The sequence below is a fragment of the Xenopus tropicalis genome, chromosome 4, assembly GCF_000004195.4.
Source record: "Xenopus tropicalis strain Nigerian chromosome 4, UCB_Xtro_10.0, whole genome shotgun sequence".
Classification (NCBI taxonomy): domain Eukaryota; kingdom Metazoa; phylum Chordata; class Amphibia; order Anura; family Pipidae; genus Xenopus; species Xenopus tropicalis.
Window position 1 is genome coordinate 123,986,518 of NC_030680.2, and position 24,838 is coordinate 124,011,355.

At 42.3% G+C, this 24,838-nt stretch overlaps 2 protein-coding genes across 2 annotated transcripts in view; one reads left to right on the forward strand and one right to left on the reverse strand.

Moving 5' to 3' along the window:
- ippk (inositol-pentakisphosphate 2-kinase) overlaps positions 1–17,589 on the forward strand; it is a 31,171-nt gene extending 13,582 nt beyond the window's left edge. The window contains 10 exon segments of the mRNA NM_001079280.1: positions 1,436–1,502; positions 4,279–4,397; positions 5,865–5,954; positions 7,278–7,336; positions 8,340–8,412; positions 9,259–9,541; positions 10,829–10,979; positions 11,568–11,670; positions 12,811–12,890; positions 13,491–17,589. Coding sequence (NP_001072748.1) covers positions 1,436–1,502; positions 4,279–4,397; positions 5,865–5,954; positions 7,278–7,336; positions 8,340–8,412; positions 9,259–9,541; positions 10,829–10,979; positions 11,568–11,670; positions 12,811–12,890; positions 13,491–13,710 — 1,245 coding nt within the window. The 3' untranslated portion in view covers positions 13,711–17,589.
- cenpp (centromere protein P) overlaps positions 17,428–24,838 on the reverse strand; it is a 139,662-nt gene continuing 132,251 nt past the window's right edge. Inside the window, exons 7-9 of the mRNA XM_031901101.1 lie at positions 19,249–19,328; positions 18,978–19,069; positions 17,428–17,802 (exon numbers count right to left, since the gene is read on the reverse strand). Coding sequence (XP_031756961.1) covers positions 17,660–17,802; positions 18,978–19,069; positions 19,249–19,328 — 315 coding nt within the window. The 3' untranslated portion in view covers positions 17,428–17,659. The remainder of the gene's footprint in view (positions 17,803–18,977; positions 19,070–19,248; positions 19,329–24,838) is intronic.

The following is a 24,838-nucleotide window of genomic DNA, read 5'->3' on the forward strand; positions in this document are numbered from 1 at the left end:
ACAAACAGATAAAAAAAAAAAGTAACAATAACTTAGCCTCACAGAAAACTAGTTAATTGGATGCTGGGGATCAGCGACCCCCCCACTTGAAAGCTGGAAAGAGTCAAACAAAGAATGCAAATAATTTTTTATAAACTAAACTAAAATGAAGGCAAACTGAAAAGTTAAGAATCGGCTCTTCTATAACACACCCAAAGTGAATTTAAAAGGGAGCTATCTCTTTAACTACCAAGCATGTAGGCTGTACATTCTTGGGCAGATAGAGGTTTCTCAGGAGCAATAACAGCCCCCTTGGCAACGAGCAAGGGGGGGCTTTCATGTTGGTCCTGTGATGCAATTGTTGCAGGAGTGACCTCCAGGGGTGTATTTATATTAAGGTACCCGAGGGCCAGTGCCTAGGGCGGCACGTTTTGGGGGATGGCTTTAAAAAAAAATGCCCCCAGTCTTTGCCGTGGATTTCCCTAGGAAATCTGGCAACGGAGCTGCTGGGGAGTAGGGGGTCGCGGGCTTTGGGGGGAGTGACGTCACGGGCAGTCACTGAAAACATATTTGGGTGTTTTATCTGGTTACCTTATGAACCGAGATATGAGAAAGGAGATATAATGCTATAGAATGGAAGATTTAAAGCAATTTTTATTGTTATAAACAACGATAAGTTGCATTGCAACTTGGAAGTTTGAAGTATACCATTTTATCTATTCTGGATTTGGCAGAATCTGTTCTTTCTAAAAATATATAGTTTTCTAGGGTAAACCCACAGTTAGTGAAAGTTAGTGAAATCTAAATTATGCAGCTTTCTGGAGCAGTGCTTTGGAAATGTATCAGTCAAAAACTCCCAGCAGTATGCCACTATAAGTGAGAAATCTTATTACTTATTAAACTACACATATTTGGTATTGGTGAACTCAGGAGACTTGGGCCTTACCAAAATCTATTGTATTTTCATGCCTAAATTAACTTGTTTCTTGTTAATATTATGTTTTAGACATTTAGAAACCTATATCTGTGGACTAATGGGCAGTGGAATTACACAAAAATAGCATATTTTGAAAGCTTAGATTGTCCTGAAAAAAACATCACATTGTTTTTCAGGGTAAAATAAAAGTTCCCTCAGGAAAGGCCCCTAAAGTGAAAGAGTGCAAAATGTTCAAAAACTGTCTGCCAAAAAGTTCTGCAAGTGACCAAATTTGCTTGCAGTGAAAGGGTTAAAGATTTATAAGTATGGAAACTGTACCATTAGTTTAACTGCAACTGTGTTATACATGTGTCTGGCTCTGAAAGATGTGAGTGTGTAATTGCAGCAGTGTGGCCAGTGCTTGTCACATTCATGCTGCTAGGTTCATAACTGACTGAGGGAGCTGGCACAGCCGGCCCTCTTGTTTCAGAACAAAGGAACATTGCCGTTTACTCACATGGAATATTTTTACCCCCACAGGAAGTGGTCAAGTTGCCTCTGGATTTTTTGAAACGCTTATGTTTAAAGGTTCAGTCAGAGAGACCCGGTAAGGAGACAATTGTGACCCATCAGATATTTGTATATGAATGCATTAATGAAATGACCATGTATTCTGTTATTAACCTATCGGTTCTACCTTGCCACTTAACAGGAATAATCTTGTCACCAGAGGGACGTCGGCGAAAAGTATATTCAGAGCACATTTCTATACCTCAGTGTTTTGTAACTTTGGGGAGGAAATAATGCAACTGATAGATTTTTTCCTAGAACACATTCATTGTGTGGCTCTTCTGCATTGTCCTGCAGTCACATGTTCTTGCAGTTACAAGATCGTACTCGTAACTGCACTAAATACTGTTTATCCCCTCACTTTACCATTTGTCTGTCTGGCTGACAGATCAGGAGAATTTAATTTTATACAGGGGATTTATCAGTGGTTACTTTTATCTTGTTACTCTGTTTCAGCATACCCGCAGTAATAGCAATATTTCAATAAGTATAATATACACACTTATTATCTGTTCTGCCTCAAGGCCTAATTTATGGAAATGTTGTTCTTTGCCCTAGTAGTTGACCAGTCCAGGCTAGGCAACAACTGGGGTGTGTTTTGGCAATATTTAGGGCTGTGGCCACAATGTGGGAATGGTTAAAACCTTTGGACCCTTTTTCTCCCTTGTTCTATTTTTTTTAAAATGGATTAACCAAATGTCAGAAGAATATTGCCACAAACGTGGATCACCAGATTATACTGCTCCGAGGGCCACATCACTCAGAGCAAGCGCAGCCTTCCTATTTTGGGTTGGTAGATGATGCTAGTGCCAGCCTCCTTAGCTTCTGTTTTGGTTAGGAAACCACAAAAACACACACAGCGAGGAAATTGGAAATTGTGTGCACTTATGTACAGCGTCTGATGGTGGTTGTAGTTGTTTTTTTGTTTTTTTTTGTAGAATTCATTGTGCAGCCACGCCTTCCAGTATACAGTAGCACATTAAATCCCATCTAAACCCAGAAGGTTTCTGCATAGTTACATCTCATACACTATTTTAATGGACAAACGAGAGAAGTCAAACAAATCCAAATGTACAAATAAAGCAGCCGTAGCATTCTCCGAACAACTTTGGGGTCACTTATTTGTTTGTTTTCTCTTTAAAGGAGAATGCAAGTCCAAAATGTAAAAAGCATACTGCCCAATAGTCCTCCTATTGTTTAGTAAAAACGCCACACTTTTGGCTCACCTAATCAAATATTTACTCACTCACACTTACTTCACATTTTCTAGAACAGGCAGCCATCTCTAAAAAGGTATTCTCCCTTCCTTTCCCTCCTTGCTTCATACTGCACATGTGTTTCATTCCCTCCCCCCCCTCCCCTCTGCCAGATCCGCTTCTGATTGGCTGGTGGGTATGTGTAGCTCAGAACAGGAGACAGGATCAAGTTACACACATGCTCAGAGAATAGGAAGGCTGCCGCTGGCACCTACAGGAAGGGGAGAGAGATTTGTGATGTCACTGTAGTCTTCACACTGCTGTAGGCTGCCAGCACCATATCTCAGAGAAGCAAGCAGGGATCTGGGAATTTAGATATGCAGTAAGTACTTAAAAAGAATGCCTTTAGACTTACTTTTAATTTATATTAACCTTTCATTGTCCTTTAAATATTTGTCATTTTAGTAAGGTGGATATTAAGGTATCTTACTTAGTGGTAAGGATGTCTATTCATTCTCTCCAGCTCATCATCTGTTTTGTGGATCCAAAGCATTAAAGGGATCCACAGTAGTAAACATGTGCAAGACAGCGAGCCGAGTGCCTCTGTACTAGGCCTGCTGGAACCCTTGAGTAGGCTTCTCATATCTTTATATTTAAATATATGGGGTGAAAGGTTTCAGGTTATACACAAGATTTAGGAAGTCAAATCAGATAAGTAATATCACTAAGCACCATGTATAACTGGTGACAACACTAACCATCATTTATGTGGAGAATAGTGTAGCCCCAATTTTAAGTTATAAGGAGAAGTAGTTCCATGAGCATATAAAAGGGCAAGGCTGAAGGCTGAGTGCTATTGTACAGTTTGCACAATTCTGAAAAGGAAGGGAGTGTAACAGTAATGGGAGGATGCCCTCATGATTTTACTATATCCTTTAAGGAGTGAGAGTGACTAGCAGTGAGTCAGGGTGTGAGAAGCTATTTGTGTAATAAACATAAACTCCTACTGACACTGAGCTGCCATATTGCCCACTCTCATTATAAGCAGTGACCTTACTGGGACTGAACCTGTGCTGCTATTAATAATTCACTTTTACTTTCCTTCCCTTTAGGGAACCCACGGAGTGGATGAGTCGTCTCTGCTGAGTTCAATCTCTGCTATATAGCACTCTGAAAAGGCTTTCCACTGGCAACAATAGGAGTCGCTAGTGGAAAGCCCTTTCCAACGCTTCAGTAATCTGAAGTAGCGCGAAGTTGCCTGCAGGAGGTAACTGCGCAACTTCGGATTACCAAAATGATGCAAAGGGCTTTCCACTGGCAACAATAGGAGTCTCCGGTGGAAAGCACTTTGCATCGTTTCGGTAAACCTTTTCGGAGCAGTTTGTCACCTGTGATAGCAGAGATCTATCAGGGACGACTCAACTGCTCTGTGGGTTCTTACCCTCAATAGCAATGACAAACGGAGCAAACCACTTGTAGCCAGTTACTTGTCACTGCTACAAAATAGATATTTTCTGTTTTTGTAGCCGCAACAAGTAGCTACAAAGATTAAATAGAAAAATCTCTAGTTCTAATGCTAACCATAACCAATTATGTGCTGCTGTTATTCTGTTGCAGAATCTCGCTGTGAGAAAGAGATGGATGTGAGTGGTTATGCTATGTGCCTTCCTAACCTCACCCGACTGCAGACTTTCCCTTTTTTAGAATGCAGGCCCATCTTCTGTATAGAGATTAAGGTCAGTAATTTTCTTGGTGAACTGTCACTACTGCACTCATACTTGCCTAGTCAGGCATCACCTTGTAATAAAGGGTCCAGAAAGGCATGATGGTCCTGACTGCGGGCACAGGGGGTGAGGTTTAGCGAAAAGTGAGGTGACTTACTTAGATTGTACAGCACTGGGGAATATGTTGGAGCTTTATAAATAAATGTTAATAACTTATTTAATTAAGAAAGAAACACAGGTTCCCAATATACTTAGTTTCTGTTTTGGCAAAGGGCTAAGAAGCTGGACCCTCTTTGGGTTGGCCCTGCTAAGTAGTATGGTGCTCCATGATTTCCAAGCGTTTGTAGAAATTGGCAACAGTGCAGGGTAGTGAGCTGTGTTAAGAACATTATGTGAGAGGCCGGGGGTGAGTTTGGTAGGGGTCAGGACTGGCAGCATTGTGTGGAAGCAGCTGGGTGAGTTGGGAAGAATGTAGGACTGGCAGAAGTGTGTGGAGGCAGTTAGTAAGGGTGCAGGGCATGTAGGTGTATATTGGAGCAGTGTGGGTGCAGTAGTAGTGGGGCACTGGCAGCAGTATCTGGGACCGGGGGATCAGCTGAGAAGACTAAAGGGCTGGCTGCAGTATGCAAGGGCAGTGGGGAGAGTTAGGAAGGATTGTGGCAGCAGTATGTGGGAGCAGCGCCTCTCTGGGTTAGCAATGTATTTCCATCTGAGAACCAATTATGGTTCTCCCATCAGTAGCTTCTTGTTTTAGTGTAAAGCTGCAAGAACTTTTTTTGTCACAAAAAACCTCTTGTAACCGCAAAATAAAAAAACAGTTTGTAAAATAGTATGTAAGGGCCAAGCCCCACAAACTATGTTAAAGGAAAAGTAACACTTCTGTATAAGAAGGAGTCAGGCTAGGTTCGATCAATCGATCATCGCATAGTGGATGCTGTTCCTTCCTTTGCCGTATCGCCGTATTTCAAATGACCGGAAGCCAAGTTTTAGCAGGTATTTTCTAATAAAGTATTCAAAATACTAAGTGGTTTGCAGGATAGGGCAATTATTGGAGCAGGGTAGAATAGATTTTTTACTTAAAAAATTTTAGTGTTACTTTTCCTTTAAGAGTAATGTTGCTGTCAAATGTGTGTGTGCTCTTTTGTGGCTTTAAGAAACTGGTTCCTAGTAAAAGCTTTACATGGGGAAAATGCATGCGTCTCACTGAATTGTTGCCATGATTTTTCTTGTAATATAAACATAAGCTCTTTGGTGTCATATTTCTATAACCCTTCCAGCATCAGTGATTAAATAAAGAACCCTGCATGCAGCAAGTAACTCTGATGCCTGCTGTGCTTTGTTCTCTCTATTACCATGTAACCTCCAGGCAGCTGCACACAGTGGGATATTGCCTGTTGTTTTAGTCTTCTCTGCTCAGATTGGGCCATAAGGATAACTGGTTTAATTTATTAGTCAATGAAATGATTTTTTTATTTTCAGCCTAAATGCGGTTTCATTCCATCTTCTGCCCATATCACAAAGGAGATCAAAAAGAAAATCTGTCGCTTCTGCATGCACCAACATCTAAAGGTAACAAGTGTAACTCTATAAAGGCTTGACTTGTATGCTTCCTGTTTGCTGTCCATTTGTTGAGTATGGTACATATTGTAGTTTCTGGTATGAAGGAGCTTGACCTCTAAAGTGATAATGACACTTTACATAATAAAAATGTTATACAGTTATGGGACCTGTTATCCAGAATCTCTACAGAAAGGTATATTTCTGTAATTTGGATCACCATACTATGTCTACTAAAAAATAAATTAAACATTAATTAAACCCAGTAGGATTGTTCTGCCCCCAATAAGGCTTAATTATATGTTGGTTGGGATCAAGTACAAGGTACTGTTTTATTATTATAGAGATAAAGGAAATCATTCTTAAATATGTGAATTGTTTAGTTAAAATGGGGTCTGGGAGCTGGCCTTTCTGTAATTTGGAGCTTTTTGGATAACCGGGTTTCTGGATAACGGGTCCCATACCTGGCCCATACACCTCTCTGTCTAACACTGGAAGCAACTGGGAATTATGAAGGCTTACAGGGGGAAGTTAGACATTAGTTTGCGCTGTTAAGGTGGTCATACACGTTGTAAGGTTGCCAGAACCTTACAACGTGTATGGCCACCTTAACAGCGAGCAGATCTTCTCCTCATATGCCCACCTAAGGTGAGCGATATCCGGCTTATTTGATCAAATTATAATGGCGGGCATAGGTGTTGTCAGACCAAGAACCGCATCAATGAGCTGATGCGGTTCAGATCCAATGGAAAATCAAACCTGCCTGATCTAGATCTGACCAACTTTAGGCCAGATGTCTGTTGGGGAGGCCTGTCGGGGGTGCCTATACACAGGCAGGTAAGCTGCTGAATCAGTCTAAAGGACCTGAATCGCCAGCTGAAATCTGCCCGTATACGGCCACCTTTACAAAGGTGCATATCCTGTGGGCTCTTCTGAAGTAGCTTTGTCTATCAGATAATTATAGCAGCACTGTACAATCCCCCAAATCTGCTGCTGGACATGTTTCTGTTTTGTCCTTCAGACTTGCTCAGGGCCACCTTACTCATATCTACAACATCTGTTGCAGAACAGTCCTGCTGGCTGCTTGTGGTTTAGATACAGAGAGAGACAGAAGGTATTTGCATAGGAAATGCTCTTTACTTTGCATAGCATTTTCCTCCTTGGCTTACTGAGAGCATTCCATTAGCAAACATGAGTGTGAGTCCATTAGCCAGGGTGTCTGTATGTCAAACAGAAATCATACTGCACGGGGGGCTCTGGAGAGAACTGTGAAGTGGCGACATCTTGTATTTTACCTCTCTGCTTCATGTCTAATCTGCTCCTATTCATTTGCAGGTTGCCAAAGGAAAGTGGAAAAGAATCAGCAAATATTGCCCGCTGGATCTCTTCTCGGGGTACATATTCCATTTCTTATACATGAATACATCAACAAATGTTAAATCTCATGAGTCCCAAAATTCTTTATGGTAATAAGATTTCCATGTGAGATTTTTGGGATGTTCCCAATGTGCACAGTGGTGACAAAATGTAAGAGAATGTGTCAGTTTTGCTACATCCAGAAACCTATCATCAAGGATGCTCTCAAATATATCAGTCCCATTTTCCATATGGTCCTATGTAAACAAGTCATTCTTGCATTGTAAGACTGCTATAAATAAGACATGACCTTACAACTGATGTTAATTTAATATAAATCCATGTAGACACCACAACTATCCAACTGAGTTGTTAATGCTTAAAGTGAAACCCAAATAATGAAAAACAACAACAAAAAACAAAACATTTCAGTAGACATTAAAAATGATTTTAAAGACGAGCAACAAAAAAGGTCCAAAAAACACTGTTCTGTCTGCAAGGACGCATGCTGTTTCATACATCTGCTGCTAGGTGGCGCTGCGGCCACCCTTGATTTCTTATCTGCAGGTGCTCCGTGCCCTCACTGGCCATAAAAGTACATGAGCACAAATAGATTTGTGCAATTTTATTGGTATTTGGTTGGCTTAATAAATCCAGCTATTATAGACTCAAATACATATAAAAGACGAAATAGCATTAAAGCAGAGTCTTCACATTAGAGGGGCCACTGATCTGCAAAACCGTAGGCCTGAGCATTCCAGATAACAACAGATCCCACATCTGTATGTGTGGTTTTTTTAATAGAAGGCTTCATTATTTAGTCCCATTACTGCTGATAATGGGAAATTATAGCAGCGGATAGAATGGTTTGTGCTCTCTTTATAACTGCCTTTTTTATTAGACAGTTCTAGGCCAGAACTACACAATGTGAGATCTATGTAGGCCATTAAAATGCATTTTGCTAGAAGACTGGCTGCTAGCACTTGTTCCATCAGGGTGAGACATGTTTACAGTGAAAAAATGTCTTTTCCTCTCCTGTAGAAATAAGCAGAGAATGCACTTTGCCTTGATGAATCTGCTGCAGGAGTCCCAAAATAATCTCAAGATATTTAAGGTGAGTTGCATTTAATGCTAAGCAGTAAGGTGCTGCCAGACTGATTCACACATGGCGTTGGTAGTGGCTTACACTAGCTCAAATGGCAACCGGGGAAGCCAGTGCCTCGTACACATGCATATGGTTGCTGTAGTCTCAGATCTTTGGGCAGCAGCATATCACTAGCACATTTGAACTAGAAAACTCCAATAAATCAGAGGGTACACAGAAAGTAAAGTATAAGGGGGGAGTCCCTGATCATGGGCACAAAACGGTGCATTCTATATACAAGCATTAGATAATGCTATTTTATTGTCTGCACCCCTAATATCCTGGGTTCAGGTAGTGCTTTTAACAATGTGAGTAATACCACCCTCTCTGTCTCCATTAGGTGCTGCTAAAACAAGCAGTCTAAGTGGTATAACCTGTGAGAGCTCACAAACCAGGCCAAACCAGGGAATTTTTCCTGCCTGGTTGGTGTGCCCCTACAGGTTATATCACTCTGCTTGTATTTATCTATAGATTATTATAAAAAGGGGCTAATGACATTGTTTTGTGTCTCTGCACCTTTTACTTCCATGGCGCTCTATGAACATCATCTGTGTTTCCTGTGCTCCTTACACCCCAAAGCACTATTCCTGCTAAAGGGGAAATATTGCCTGTTTACAAGTAGGGCTGTATGTACCCTCCGAGGTGTGTACCACTGACACCTAGAGCCGTGAGTATACAGGTCAGGAAGTTACTCATCCCAAAGTTCTCCCTAAATGAACATCAGGCTATGCTTAGTCATTACTGCTGAAAACATATATTGTGTATCAGTATTGTTACAATGGGGTGTATAGTAACCTTTCTCTTCTTTTCCCTCAGAATGGTGAATTAATTTATGGATGTAGAGATGACCAGGAGCACTTTTTAGACATAAATGAACTTGCTCACCACTTGAAGCCATTTCTTTTTCCTGCCAGTGGATTAATCAGTGGACCTCAATGCCCAAAAACTGTTGTGAAAGAGTTAATCCACATCCTGACGACAGTCCTGCTAAATAACAGCACAGACACGGCCAGAGCAGCAAACATCATGCCTTTTATTCCCTTGTCCCAGGGAAGGAACTACTGCGAAGCCAGCCATTTCTGCCCAGACCTGTTAAACAGTATGTTCTCATGTAATTGTGCATTCATTATTTATATCCTGGTATTTCTATAATGCTGACATTTCTGCAGCAGGTTACAGACATTTATTCATCTTTCACACCAATCCCTGCCCCAGCGGAGCTTACAGTCAGAGGTCCCTATCGCAGTCACACACACTGTGCTCCGTGTAGCCAGAAGCAAATAAACTGGCCTGTGTATTATTATTGTAAATATTGCTAAACTTATTTATATAGCGCTGTAATGTTTCAGGCTCTCACACATGTACCTGCAAACCATCCAAACTGATGGGAGCTGTAGCTGTTGAAGAGCTTTAAGATCAATGTGGCTTATATATTACATATCTTACATATTTTATATGCAAAAAAAACGGCCCAGAGGAACAGGAGCCCTATAACAGTTAAAGGAGTAGTTCAATGTTGAGTTAACTTTTAGTGTAATGTATACAGTGATATTCAGACATAAGCTATCTGGTTGCCAGGGTCCAAATTACCTTAGCGACCATGGAGTGGTTTGAATGAGAGACTGGAATATGAATAGGAGAGGAGACTAAATAGAGACATAAGTTATAAAGAGTTACAATAAAATTGTAGCCCCATAAGGCAGTAGTTTTTGGCTGCTGGGGTCAGTGATCTCCTTTTGAAATCTGGAAACAGTCAGTGAAAGGAAACAAATAATTCAAAAATTATATAAATCAAGAAAATGCTAAGAACAGGCCTTTCTATAATGTACTAAAGGTTAATTAATAGTTGAAGTACCCCTTTCATTGTGTGAATCATTTCATTTTATCAATATTAAAAATTAAAAAAAAATACTAATTATTTTATAACTTAATAAAAGTAACTTAATAAAAGTTTAACTACCCCTGTAATGACATATAAGCCTTGCTTTATATTAACTGCACTGCCTATCGTGCGTCACCCCTAAGCTCAGGTAAGTGACAGCAGCAGAGCCTTTGCAGGGAATCAGCAGAAGATATGGAATTACTAGGGCATTTTTTTCAGGCACAGATGTCTCCACAACACTGCTAAATAGCTGTGGGCTGGTAGCATAGCCCAAAATATAATGTGTACTATATCTAGCCTAATTTGTTGGTAATACACCATTTACATCAATTTACACCATTTAGTTTGTGCCGTTGCCATTCCCAGCTATATTACCCTGCTATATTCTGTAAACATATCTAAACTAAAATGGGAGGAATGTGGATATCCTGCCATCCTTACTATTTCAGCACTTAAATATTTTTAGTTTTCCGTGACTGCAGCTTGTGTAATGCTTCCCTGCAGGTAAACACGTGACCGAGGCGACAGGGCTGCCTAAAGGGTGCATCTTGTACAAGACTCTGCAGGCTCAGATGCTGGACATGCTGGACATTGAAGGGCTCTACCCACTGTACAAGAGAGTGGAGAAGTACCTGGAGGAGTTCCCTGAGGAAAGGTGATTGCCTTTGTTTCATCTTTCATCGCATTGAGCAGAAATCAATCAGAATCCTGGCTGATCCTTCTGTTGCCTTTCCAGTGAATTACATACTTTTTTTATTTTGTTTATACTGGGAATTCCATTTAGAAAATAACTGAATTCTGCTTTCCCTAACAATCATGAATAATAATAGCTAAAAGAGAAATGTTGCATATTGAAGCAAAGCACTGATTTACCAGAAGATGGCAGCAGTGCGTCATCTCATTTTACTTTGCGTTTTGCTTCCATTTGTGTGTATCTGTCTGAGGATTCAAGGTGGGAATGTATCTCAGGCACCAAATTAATAAATGAATAAGCTGTATGAAACAGCTACACCTGAATAGTCTATCCCTACAACTATCCATACACCTATCTAATCTATATCCTATACACAGATCAGTGTATAATGAATAGCTATGTACTTCATATATGTATATAAAGAAAATAATCACCAGCGTTAATTGCATACGTTATAGAATTTTAATAACTGAACATTCTTTATTTTATTGGCATGAGTTATATTCTATGAAGTTTACCCCCCCCCCCCCCCCCATATGCTATTTTCAGAGGCACACTACTACTGGATGGACCATATGATGAGACATTTTTTGAGAAGTTAAAAGACCTTTCTCTGGAAGATGATGGCAGTATATCATACGCAGCGACCAAGGTATTGCCCACAATGACTGTATTCAATAAAATGCGGCTGGAAAATGACTGTACTGCTGTTTTAACAGAATTCACATTCTCTTCCAAGGGACCAGGTTGTTGTGTGTTGATGTGGGATGGTTTAGCGAGGAATAGACCCTTACTGCAGTTTCAGCTTTATCGGGTAACCATTGTCTGACAGGCTGCTTCAGTACAGCATAGTGAATTCTGCACACATAATTCACATGTTTCACCAGCTCTTTCATTTTTACAGTCTCCTCATAACCTATAGCAGGGATTCCCCAGCCTTTTTTGCTTGTGAGCCAAACTCAGATAGTAAAAAGTGTTGGTGAGCAACACAAGCTTGAAAAAACTTTTCTTTTGGGTGTGCCAAATAAGCGCTGTGATTGGCTATTTGGTAGAGACCCCCCCATGTGGGCTGCCGGCTTGCAGGAGGCTCTGCTTGGGGTAAAACTGTGTCTCTGGGCTTCCAAAATGTGTCTGTGAGCTTGAATTTTAAAAATGGCACCTAATTTGAGGCCACTGGGAGCAAAGGGGGTGGATCCTGAGCCACTGGTTGGGGATTATTGACCTGTAGAGTGTAAGCTTCTTTAATGGGTGCAGCCCGCTAGTTTCCATTGCTCTGTGTAACACTGCTGAATAAAAGACTAAATACAGTGTAGTAATATGGATGTAATTAAGAAAAGTAGCATTTACCATACTGTTAACTGTCCCATTCTAATAAAAAATGCATTGCATTGAATTGCCATAGTAACCAGGCAGTCAGTTGCAGTAAATGTTAGTGCCTTCCCTCCTGACTCGTATTATGGATCTTTGCTTAATGTACTGTTTATCCTGTACACTTGTTATTAGCTGCTCTTAGGCCTAGTGTTTTACATACTCTTCACCCTGCACCTCCCAGTCCGACCTGTCAGCAACTATCCAGTTTGCAATTTTAGCAGCTCTATGGTTGCTGGGGTCCAAATAATCCTAGCAACTGGCAGTGGTTTGAGGAACTGGAAGCAATAGTTTTTAGCTGCTGGGGTTAGTGACCCACATTGAAAAGCCATGATTAAAAGTCTTTTTAACTTGCTAATGAAATTCATGCGCTGGTCTCGTATCATTGTCTCGCTGAACTTCCCCCTCCATTCTACCATTGCAGATCCAGCAGTACAGAGTGGCAATGACGGCTAAAGATTGCTCCATCATGATCGCCCTTTCCCCCACTGTACAGGAAGAATGGTAGGTTCCGTCGCTTTACACTCTATTGAGCCAGTTCTTAATGACATGTCAGTATTATTTGGCCTCGGAGATACCAAGCTCTGCTCAGGCAGCCACGCAGTGTTTTGGCTCCTAATTACTTACATATGTGGCTGCGTACCATGGTGCATCGGCAGATCATTTTTTCTGGCCGACACAACTGTAACAATAGGAAGGTGCCAATGCCATATGGTCTCTCTCTGCTCAGATGGGGGATACCATACAGGATTGGCTAGTATATAGGCTTATTTAATGACATAAATATTGGCTAAAATTTGCAGCCTGTTTGAGTCATTGGTCAGACAATTAGTGCAAAGGAACTCACTCTGCTTCCTTGTATGGAGTGGGCTTGTGAGTGAAGCCACCAAGAGGTCAGTAGTCACTGTGGCCTACAGAATTCAATGGCTGAGTGTGATGGCAATGATCGGGTTGCAGTATGCACTTCACTACTGTTTCCCCATCGCTAGACTGGTATACATGCAGGAGGGCAAGGTGTAACGGAACCCTTTCTTCTGATGCACTTGCTCAGCGTTGGGGGGGACTTTGCAGGAATGTACTGAGTTATGTCTCTCCTTCTTTCAGCTTGGATCCCCGCTCTGTGATTAGGAGCTCCAAATCCAGTTTTATTCATTCTGTGTCCATCCTGGATTTGGACCTCAAGCCGTACGAAAACATTCCGCACCAATACAAAAGGGACAGTAAGATTGTGAATCATTACTTGAAGAGTATAAAGGCCCAAGAGGATTCTATAAACCTGTATAAGAAAAGTGAGGACTGCACCCTTCTGCTACAGAAAGTATAATATTGACTTTGTTTTATCCCTCCCAATTTGGAACTGTGAATATGCTAACCCCTTTGCGGCTGAAGTCATTTCATCAGGCGTCTTCACCCAGATACTTGCAGCGTGATTGGCTTTTGGCCATAAATACATGTCTTGCACTTGCAAAGGGGCCAATATCTGGCATTGCTGCTGCTGTCTGCAATGAGCTTGTATTGTGGACTTAAGTGACGGCCTACAGCTGCCCTACTTGGGCACTTTCATAGAGTACAAAAGGGTTCTATGCATTGAAGGGCAGAGCCCACCAATTAATTTAATTTAAATGTCCTGCCTGTTTGATACAAGATGACTGCTAACTAAATGAAACTTTTTTTTATACAGAATTAAGGCAAACATCTGTCCCTGTGCATTCATGCTGCTGCTCTCCTATTGAGTGCCTCCAGCGCTACAGATCGGAGCCCTACAGTGGCCCGTGCAGTGTTAGTTCTCAGACTCAGAAATAATCTCTCTACTTGCATTGTTTTGCTTCTCTGCAGCTTCCCGGGTAACTGGTTTAGATGCATCCTTAATATTGCAACAAAACTGCTTTACAGCGTTTCATGCATTACACCAAAGCCAGTCGGGTCCCTCACTCGAACCTCTGGCTCTAATGGCACTAATTCTGTGCATGTCATCCCCAGCTACCTTTCATTAACAGTCCAAATACTTGAATATATTCTAAAGCAGTGCTGTCCAACTTCTATGGTACTGAGGGCCAGAGTTTTTCTGGCCTAAGTGCTGGAGAAACGATCACAGGAGCCAGTTTTGACCACTTTCTTTTTTAAACCACACCCATGTTATCACAAGAGCTTTTAAGACCGTATCTACATTAATGGAGGTAGCGTAGCAAAAACCCAAATGGTTTGTGTTCAATGCAGGGGTATCACCCATCACTCCTATGTAAAAGACGTGGATAGTGGACCCCCAGCACAGACAGATCACACCACATAGTGGCACAGTGGTTGTTGCAGCTAAACCTGGGCCAGAGACCCTGGTAATGAGGAGTATGACACCGGAGCCATATGACTGTAGTTACAAGTCTCTAATAAGCCTTCCATTTACTAAGTAAATTGGTTATTCTGGAAATGTCAATAGTGTGAAGGGTGTAACAAGAGGAGGCAATTGATTTTAATCTCGTATAATTGTACAGATCCTGTCCCGTTCCCATAAAAGCAACAGGTGGCCACTGGATTTCAGCCATTTGTGTTAGCAGGCATTCTAATTTGTCCGTTTCTTTTCCCTGTAGCTACAGTTCCCATAAGTAAATAATTACAGTTGTAGGCCTTGTATGAGCTAACCGGACCTAGTAGGGAGGCCCATCAAGGCCTTTACACACCCCCCCCCCCCCCCCCCCCGGCCAGGAGCACAAAACCCATTTGCATGATATATGTTGTAGATCTGTCCTGTGATCGTGTGGGTGTGGCAGATGGACTAGGTTGGCCATGTTTGGGCTTTGGAATTTGCGCTGAGGTGCCAATGGCTGGTATTGTTTCTAACCCTTATTGTGCTAAACAGCAGGGAGGGACAGTCTGCTTCAGATATATGTGGGATCCATTTGCAAACAAGTTTTAACTGATGTTATTAAAGTGCATGTCATTGGGTGTGTATCTTACCCTATTTTTATACATTATTTTTGGAGCACTGGTCATGTGACCTCACTGCCCATTGTCCCATACATGACGAATTCTGATTTTTAGGAGAAAGACTACAAATGAATTGTGATGGTGGAATGGTGCATGAAATCATTCAGCGTATGTGCCTGCAGCATGGGCCTCTCTGTAACAGTAGGTTTTCTATGGTTTATAACTCCCCCAATAGACAAGGGTGCAGACCCTCACACATTGTTACAGTTGAACATTTTACTGTAGGCCAGACACAGTATTGTTAGAAATACTTTCCCTTTATCTGCCAAGTCTCTGGCACCCTATCTGGAATATACTGTTGCACCTACTGGCGACTGACTGCCCCCCAGTACTGAAAGGCACGTTTCCATTACTATGAGAAGCCGTTATTCCCCGGCTCCCATGCTGCTAATAACTTAGCAACGTTTTCCTTCTGGAATTGCCTGAAACATTTTTTTTGTGTCCTTAGATCGTAATTTATTGTTAAGTTTTGCTTGGTTTTATAAATTCAGGGCCATGTATGCTAAATAGGAATCCTGACGCAGGAAATGTTCCCATCTGTGGGATTCCTAGCTATAAATATATATTATTATGAGACAAACTGTATACATATGAATGTGATATGAGTGTTGGTTTGGCTTAAATGGCAGAAAAACCCCTGTATGCAAATATTTTTGGTTGAGTAATTACAGCCCACAGAGCTAATGAGCTGGACTAGCACATACTTTCCCAACAGCACAAATTTATTATGAGGAAACTCAAAATGGGGGCTTTAGTGACTCCGCGGTCACCAAGGAACTGCTATCTGATTGGCTCTGAGGGGTGCAGTGTTACTGCTATCAGTCGATTCTTGCAGTTGGGCATTGCCAAGTGCTGCTCTTATTCCTGGCAATGTGGTGCTCAGCCTATTGGCACAGGCCGGTCTGCGTGCCAGTATGTACTGCTATCAGTCTGATTCTTGCAGTTGGGCGTTGGCGAGTACTGTTTTTACTTCTGGCAATGTGGTGCTCTGGCACAGGCCAGTCTGCATGCCAGTATGTACTGCTGCCATAGGTCAGGTCACTTTCTGGAGAAGTGGGAATTGCTTTGATAAATACTGTTGTGATTCGTTCAGCTGAGCCGCAGGCCACACTGTTTTTATGCTGTAACCGCTGCTAGTTATAAATTATTGTAAAGTGCTGTCTAATTTGCTGGCGCTATATAAATGAATGAGGATGGAGAGGATGAATTTGAAGACCCCAACCCCTCAGAATATTGTTATAAAAGGTGAAGAAGCTGTCATACCAGAGCCTTATACAAAGGAGTCATCTTATTCGTTGCAAAAGTAAAGCCACTGCTGCTCAATGCTGTGTATTTCCCTTACTGTATGTGTAACTGGCAGCCATATTGGGGCTGCTAACACTATGCAAGGGTAGAACCATCCTGGAAGGGGCATGGGGTGGATTCTCTGCCAGCTGAAATACAACAGAATCCACTGCATGTGCCATAGCCCTTATATGGATCTTAATGTAATATATTATCCCTGAGTTATCAGAGAGAAATGTTTAGATCTCTGTTGCACACACAAAGTATAAGGCTTCTGTTGTGATGACTCTCATAATCTTATTTTGTGATTGGCCTCGGCCACTATTTACTTGGCCTCGGCCACTATTTACTTCTAGTCCCAGGGAAGTAGTGGATCCAGTAAATGCTGGAAGTCTTTCCCTGACTTGTGCTTCTCCCATGGTGCCAGTCACACAGGAATTGGGCGATTTGCTCATTTTGCAGAATGGCATCAGGTTGCTGTTGATGTCTGACTCAGTAACACAAGGTGGGAGGGGGAATTTCATGTGAATACAAAATCAGAAGTTTTATTGTAATTGAATTTTTGCCTCTTTGCCCCATACTGGGCCTCTCCCACTGAGCGTTCCAGGGCTGTGCCTTCAGTCTGTCTGCTCCTGGTAGTTTCCTTCAGCTGAAACATGACTGACAGGATGGACTAAAAAAAACCATTGGGTTAGGGGGTGTTCTTGTGAGCAAAGGGCTACTGTGTGGCACCCCTCCTTCTTTAATGATCAGAAATGGAGTAGGACACGTCCTGTCTTGCAGAATTTTGTATTTAATGCTTGTATTTATTTTCCAATGCATAATAAATTATATATAATGTGCCATACATATTGTACATAGCGCATGAGCTGAGGATATTGTTTATAAATGGGAAAACAACAAGATTTTTATTCAATAAAATGACATTCAGACAACATTCCAATTCCTGTTGCATTTATTCTGTGGGGAACCCCCCTGCTGCTCCATCTCACAGCCTGGTAGCCACATTATACACTGGCATCTGTGTCGGACAAGCAGCAGAAGGACTGAATGAGCCGTTCAATAGAGCCATGAATGCCAAAGACCCGCAGGAGGTTTCTGAAGCCCGAGGCAGCCCCTTCCACCACTCCGCTCTTATCGAGGGCCACAGCTGCACAAGAGATTCCAAAGTGTTACATACGGCCCAGAGAACAGGGCCAGTCACACTTGCTGGACAAGCCCCCACTTTGAGGTTCAGCCTTTGGCCAGTACCCCCTTTAGCTCATAAAGTTCCAGTAAAGGAAATAGCCCCACAGTAATAAACAGTCAGGAATGTTTGTTTCAATATGTCTATAAATATATGATAAGATTTACATGAAATCCCCTTAACCTCCTACAGTCACTTCCTAAACATGATGAGAAATGCTTTTGGTGCGCTAAACATTCATTCCGTTTATATTTGCATTTAGCTTGAGTTGGAGCTGCCATGTTTGTTTTGGCCGAGGCATTTCCCACAGCAGGCTCTATGTTTAACCACAAGATAAGGGATTAGCAATAGACAGCTCTCTAGCTTCTGCTGCTTATAGCTATCAGCCTTTTTCTTGCAGTTTTCTTTACAAAAGGCCATAAAACAGATAAACATTAACCTATTTACTAGCAGTGGGCAAATGTGCGTCTGGGCAGTGACGGTAAGTGCGTTTTAGGGCTCTGGCACACGGGAAGATTAGTTGCCCGCAACAAATATCCCGTGTCTCGGGCGACTAATCTCCCCGAGTTGCCATCAGTTGCCATCCCACCAGCGAAAATTTAAGTCGCCGGTGGGATGGCACACGTGGCGGTGCGATTTCGGCAAATCGCCGAAAATGCCTCTCGAGGTAACTTCGGCAATTTGTCGAAATCGCCTGCGCAGTGTGTGCCATCCCACCGGCGACTTACATTTTCGCCGGTGGGATGCCAATTCAGGGAGATTAGTCGCCCGCGTGGTTTAAATGTAACCACACTCAGTACCTCAAGCATCTGCTGCTGCACAGTCAGTTCTCACTGCTAGTAAGCAATGGAGTGGCCGGGGCTGGAAATATATACCTGGGTCAGGTATGGTAGCACTTGAGTAAGTGGCTGGAACCCTGTATAAATCATAAGGCAGGGCTCCTGCAAGTGGGTGCTTAACTGCCTGACGACTCTCTCCCTGCAGGGGATTTGCATCAAGGGGACAAGGAAAATAAACCAGTAAATCCTAAATTGTCTGCTGAATGTACCAAGGTGTGTCCCTAATGTGTATTCACATGGAATTGCCCATTGTGATGTCCATGGAGGTTTAAATAATCATAATAATGACTGTGCGATTACCTTGCTCTGGAATTTTGGGTAACAAATCCAAGATGGGGATGACGGAGCCTTCATCGTCAATGTGAATCCTCCACAGGATCAGCAGCTCACACCTAAACACACAGCACAGGGGCGGTTTGGTTACAAGTAGTGATGGGTGAATCTGTCCCATTTTGCTTCAATGAAAAATGTGTGAAACGCATTGAAGTCATTGGGCGCTTTCTCCCTTACTACACACAGATACACACTTATTTATCTATTAATGTGAATATTCAGTAATGTGTGTTCTTACCCTGGGTTTTGGGGATTTCTTAGAGTCATGTACTCAGCAGAAGCTCCAGCTGGGAGGCCGACAGCAAGCGGATACTTCTCCTTAAAACAAAAGGTTGGAAGAAACATTTAGTTTATTGGGGACACAAACACGTAACTGACACAGCTGCATAGAGCATTTATGTGAATGAAACCTAGGCTGACTTTCCTATAGGACTATATGAAGCACAGACTAAAGGACAAAAAGCTTTTGTACAGGTATGGGATCTCTTATCCAGAAAGGAAATTACAGGAAGGTCATCCCTCATAGGCTCCATTTTAATCTTTTAAAAATTGATTTCCTTTTTCTCTGTAATAATAAAACAGTACCTTGTAACTGATCCCAACTAAGATAAAATGTATCCTTATTGAAGGCAAAACAACCCTATTGGGTTTAATGTTTAAATTATTTTTTAGTAGACTTAAGGTATGGGGATTCAAATTAAGGGAAGATCCCTTATCTGGAAAGCCCCAGGTCCCGGGCATTCTGCAAATAACAATTGGCTTTCCCGGCTTACACTCTCCCAAGGGGCAGAGAGAAGACCTGGCTGAGCAGCCCCCTATAAGAGCTGTATGACTGGCTCCTAGATCTATTCCTGCCTGAGAGGCTCTCCCATCTGCTTGAAGGAATCACTCGCACCCCTGCCATGGATTTTGCTTCCCTGGCTACAAAAAGCGCACACAGACACAGCAATGATACCTATAGGCCAAGCGCGGTCTCACTGATTGGATGGAATTGGTGCTCCTACCTGTGCTGGTTTCATGGACAAATACAATTGATTTACTCTCAGCAGTAAGTATGTGCCAAGTAACCTCCCCTCCGATATACAAGCTGTATACAAGTGCCTACACAGGGCCTAATTCACACTGCTGTTGGGAAGCCCTCAGTGATAGGGCACATTCACCCAGTTTGATGCCTGGGGTGTTGCATTGCACAGACAAGCCCTACTGTATGTTTGCTCAGAGTCACTGCTCTGGGTCATGGGACAGACCAGGCAATTACAGGGGTGGTATTCTGATGCCCAGGGTGATTGTACTGACACCTAAACAGGTTACAAATATCAGGCCCTAGTAAAGTATATCTGCCTACAGTACTTCTTTTTTTATCTGATTGTTCCTTTCCAACTTGTAATAAATGTGCCGTGGGAGAACATAGTGTCACTGGGATGGTTATATATATTTATATGATTATGTATGCCTGTATACATTCATTACTGGTAATCTTTCTCTGGCTGGAAGGGTTTAATGGAGCGCAATCATTTCTATGAAACTAATATTTTTGAGGTTCAGCGTCTCTCTGGGTTCAGAGGATTCCGGAGGAATACATTGTCTGGCTGCTTAATTTGAGGTTAGAGGTTTTATAGAGAGGAATGGAGTATATTACATCTCACATTCCATCATCATTAAGTGAAGTTCGTTTTTCTAATTAGAGAAGATGAGCTCACAATTTGGGAAAAAAAAGATCATCACCAAAATGAATATCTCACTGCTACAAGGCAGTGTATGGGGGGAGGTAAAGACCATTAAAGGTGAGGAGAACTATGTACCGGCTTTGCCAGTGTCCCTGCCATTATACCTGTGCAGGACGTGGGTGAGCAGGGTGTGCATTACAGACTGAGGCGCATTGGGCCCAACCACTTATAGCAGCCTCTATTTATACGCTGGAAAGTCTATGGAATGGGGCCCACGAGTATCCAGTTAGTGGGCCCATCACTGTGTAACATACGCAGTCTCAGCAGCTCTCCTTGGCCCAATCACATGACCTGAGCCCTTGGGGCTTATCTATCAAAAGGGTAAAGGGAGAGTTTGGCGCAGTTCCTCAGAGGAACATTTTACAGCCCTCTATTTTAGGAGATTGTTTATCCGAGGGCTCTTTCTATTTTCAGTCTGTGTCAGAGCTTTGTCATTTCCCTCCAGTGACTATTTTCTACCCTTTAATACTGATGCCCCCATATAGTTTGACTCTGTAGGGACCTTGGTAGGGTTCCAAGACACTTGGGGGAGGGGGGGTTTGGTCTGCAAAACAGGCTGACAACATTCCAATAGGCCACGAACTCCCAATTTTTAAAGCAAGTTGCAATTCTAGATTTCAAAAGAAATCTAGGACATTTAGTGCCTGAGGGCAAACTATCAGGGTACAGGCTCAACATGGGGAACAATGCTGGGATAAGTGGGATGTGTGGGACCCCAATCCTGGGGCAGATTAGTGGTACAATGCTCTGATCCACCCAAGTGCCCCATAGTTCCTCTGCAGTTACCTATAAAATGGTTTGTTCTAGAATTCAGGAACATAGACATAAACCCTGGTAGGACCCCTAGAGCCTCCTTTGTCATATGTAACAATTTGCCTCTGAGCAAAAACCAGTGGATGGATGAATATGTTGATTAATAAAGGGGACAGAAAGGCCTAAAAACAAATATTTGCCATTGTATTACACTTATCTAAAAATATAAGAAGTCTGCCTTTAAAAGCTCCTTTTGTACTGCTATAATGAAAATGCTTCAGCTACACATCACTAGTGGGAAGCCAGTAGCCTTGACTGCAGCTATTGGGATATGTGAAGGTAATGGGAGCGTTGGGGCAGGACAATGACATAAAGGGACGGGGGGGTGGAGGACAGTTCCAAAAAATCTGAACAATGATGGGAAGCCCAGAAGATCCTGACCTAGATGCAACAATATATTGCCAGTACAACTGAAATTTAAGCTTTGACCTCCCTTGGTATTTTACTGGCTGTGACCATTAGGACAGGACTAGGGCAGGACCATTAGGACAGGACTAGGGCAGGACCATTAGGACAGGACTAGGGCAGGACCATTAGGACAGGACTAGGGCAGGACCATTAGGACAGGACTAGGGCAGGACCATTAGGACAGGACTAGGGCAGGACCATTAGGACAGGACTAGGGCAGGACCATTAGGACAGGACTAGGGCAGGACCATTGGGACACACCCACTTCTTACTTGTAACATTGGCACCAATGAGGGTGATTTAAAAGAAGAAAAGCCACATCCCCTCTAAAGCACCAGGTTCCAAGGCACAAGAGCAGTGATTTAACTGCCACCAGTTATGTCTTAGCCTGGGCCTAGAGGCCTGCTTTTGTTCCTGCATACGTTCCCATGTGCTTTAAAATAGACAGAACCCTGCCTGCTGGATTATTAGCGATAAGATGGTGCCTTTGTCTTTCCCCTCACACAGATTCCATGATGCACGACCTAAATAAGTGCTCAGCGTCAGTTTATCCTCGTTGACTTACAACACAAACAAAAAAGTGAAAGAATATTGGGGGTCAATGGTTAAAATGAGAAGAAATCAACCTTTTATAACTAATATCATTTTACCTGCTTCATCAAGAAGTTCTAGGACACAACAGATACAGCAGACAAAAGGAAGGAGTTTTAAGGGGCTCAGCTGAATTGAATGCACATTCGTTACCCGAAACAGAGGCTTCCCAATCACATCATGTCATGGTCTATTCGCTACACTATCCGCAACACTTGCCAGTGTGAATAATTACATAGCTCCCTATTTACTGAAACAATAGCAAACACTCTGTTCCTACTGCACTAAGGGCAGCGGCCTGGAGAGGTTCCTGGGGCAGGTTAGGGCCAGACGCACAATACTAACCATGGGATGAAGCCGGGACAACACGGACTAGTTACCATTACCCGACAGCTCGTTTTATCCACTCAATTTGTGCCCAGTTTGGACTTGGATGATCTTTTAAGCAGCACCTACCAATTAGCTGTATTTTTTATAACAATTATTATAAAATAGAAACTTCAAAGACTTGTGCATTTCTTGATGTTCTTGATGTTATTAAATATAAGACACACATGGAAGAAATAAAGGCCACATGTGAATGAAATGCACCTTATCCCAGGAGACATTACTGCACTATCCCACATACACTGTAGCCGACTGTACTCCCAGGCAGGTAGCGCCACCCCAGGCTCTGGGCCTAACTGCACCCCCCCAAGCATGACATCAACTCCACCCACGATACAGTGAGCCGCATCCCTCCCCCCAAGCTCCGCCTCTGGATTTACACAGTAAGTCTCCGGTGACGGGGAGATGTTTTACATTTTCTTACAAAAAAGTGCAATGTATTATATAGGCACCATGCAGGGTAATTCCAGCCGCCCCTTAAGCATCATCTGCCTATGACCATCTTGGTATGTTCCTTTAAGTAAGTATATTATCCCTTTAAACAAGTTAATGTAACTTGTAATAATTATTATTATCAGGAATCTCTCAATGATACATGTCTCTGAATGCTCCTGTGCATTAAATGATTAAGTTAAACTTCATGGTAAAATACTTTTCTCTGAAATGGGGGTGTGGTGACAAAGTAAAATCAAATGTCCCATACATAGATATACCGGTAGCTATTTCAAGGGGACTGTGTGTAGGTTTTATAGTGGTGGCTATAGAAAGTCTAAACATTAACTGCTTGGTTTCTTTCATAAAATGGGAGTGAAGAAAGTAGAGCTAGTGCCCTCCTAGTGCCCTCCTGGTCTGACCCGCTCACAATATATCCTTTAGCAATTAAAGGTACAGGGTGGATTTTTGGGCAGAAACTGCTAACAAGCCAAGTTCATAGTTACATAGTTACATAGGGTTGAAAAAAGACCTGTGTCCATCAAGTTCAACCATCTTGAACTACAAGTCGGAGCTTGCCATGGCAGCCTGCACTCAAGTGTTGGGAATTATTAGTTGGGCAGATACAGAAAGAGAAGAGGCAAACAAATTGGAATTAGGAATATAATCTATGAATGAAACCATTAGCGTTCCCATCCTGAATTCTGATTAAAGGGACACTGCCAAGTCTGTGCAGCGACAGCATGATGTGTAAAAAGTGAAATGATAGTGAAGAATGTCCTGAATGAGATTCCACTACTGGGGCTTATTTATGCAACTGCACATTGTAGCCCAAAAAAAACTGATTGGTTGCTATGGGTTACTGCCCACTGTTTATAAATGTGCCACACTTACAAGAGTGGCACAGTAGTTTTTCCCAGGATCAGTAAATATTTTCAGAGGAAACAAGTTTATAGATGAGCCCTTTACTGTTCCTGTAACTGCCTCTCAAGAACCAGGAAGGTGGGTACATGGAGAACCTTCAGTGCCTCGAGAATTCACACTTTTGCTCATATCCTTCCTATCCAGCTTCTTGTTTTGAGATCTCCGTGCAAGAAACACAGTGAGGACAGCATTCCAGATAATACAGCAGCCCTTTCACTAGCGCTAAGCTAACGTTTTCCCCCCACTGCCTAAAAAATATTTATACAAGGTCTGGAATAAAGGTCAACCAGAATTCTTTAGCTTTTAGAGAAGCGGTGGATATGAACCAACTGGGCAGCAAAACTGCAGCACATTTCATTTGATCAGACTAAGAGAAAGAGCCAAAAAGGAAATGCTGGCAGACAGGGATCAGTTTAGTTGGACTGTAGGCGGGGGTAGGAGGGGGTAGGAGGGGTAAATTGCAATTTCTTTCTGTTAGATATCGGCTCAACTTCGTCTTTTTGCCTCTTAATTTAGAATGAATATTAAAATAAACAGCAACTGAAC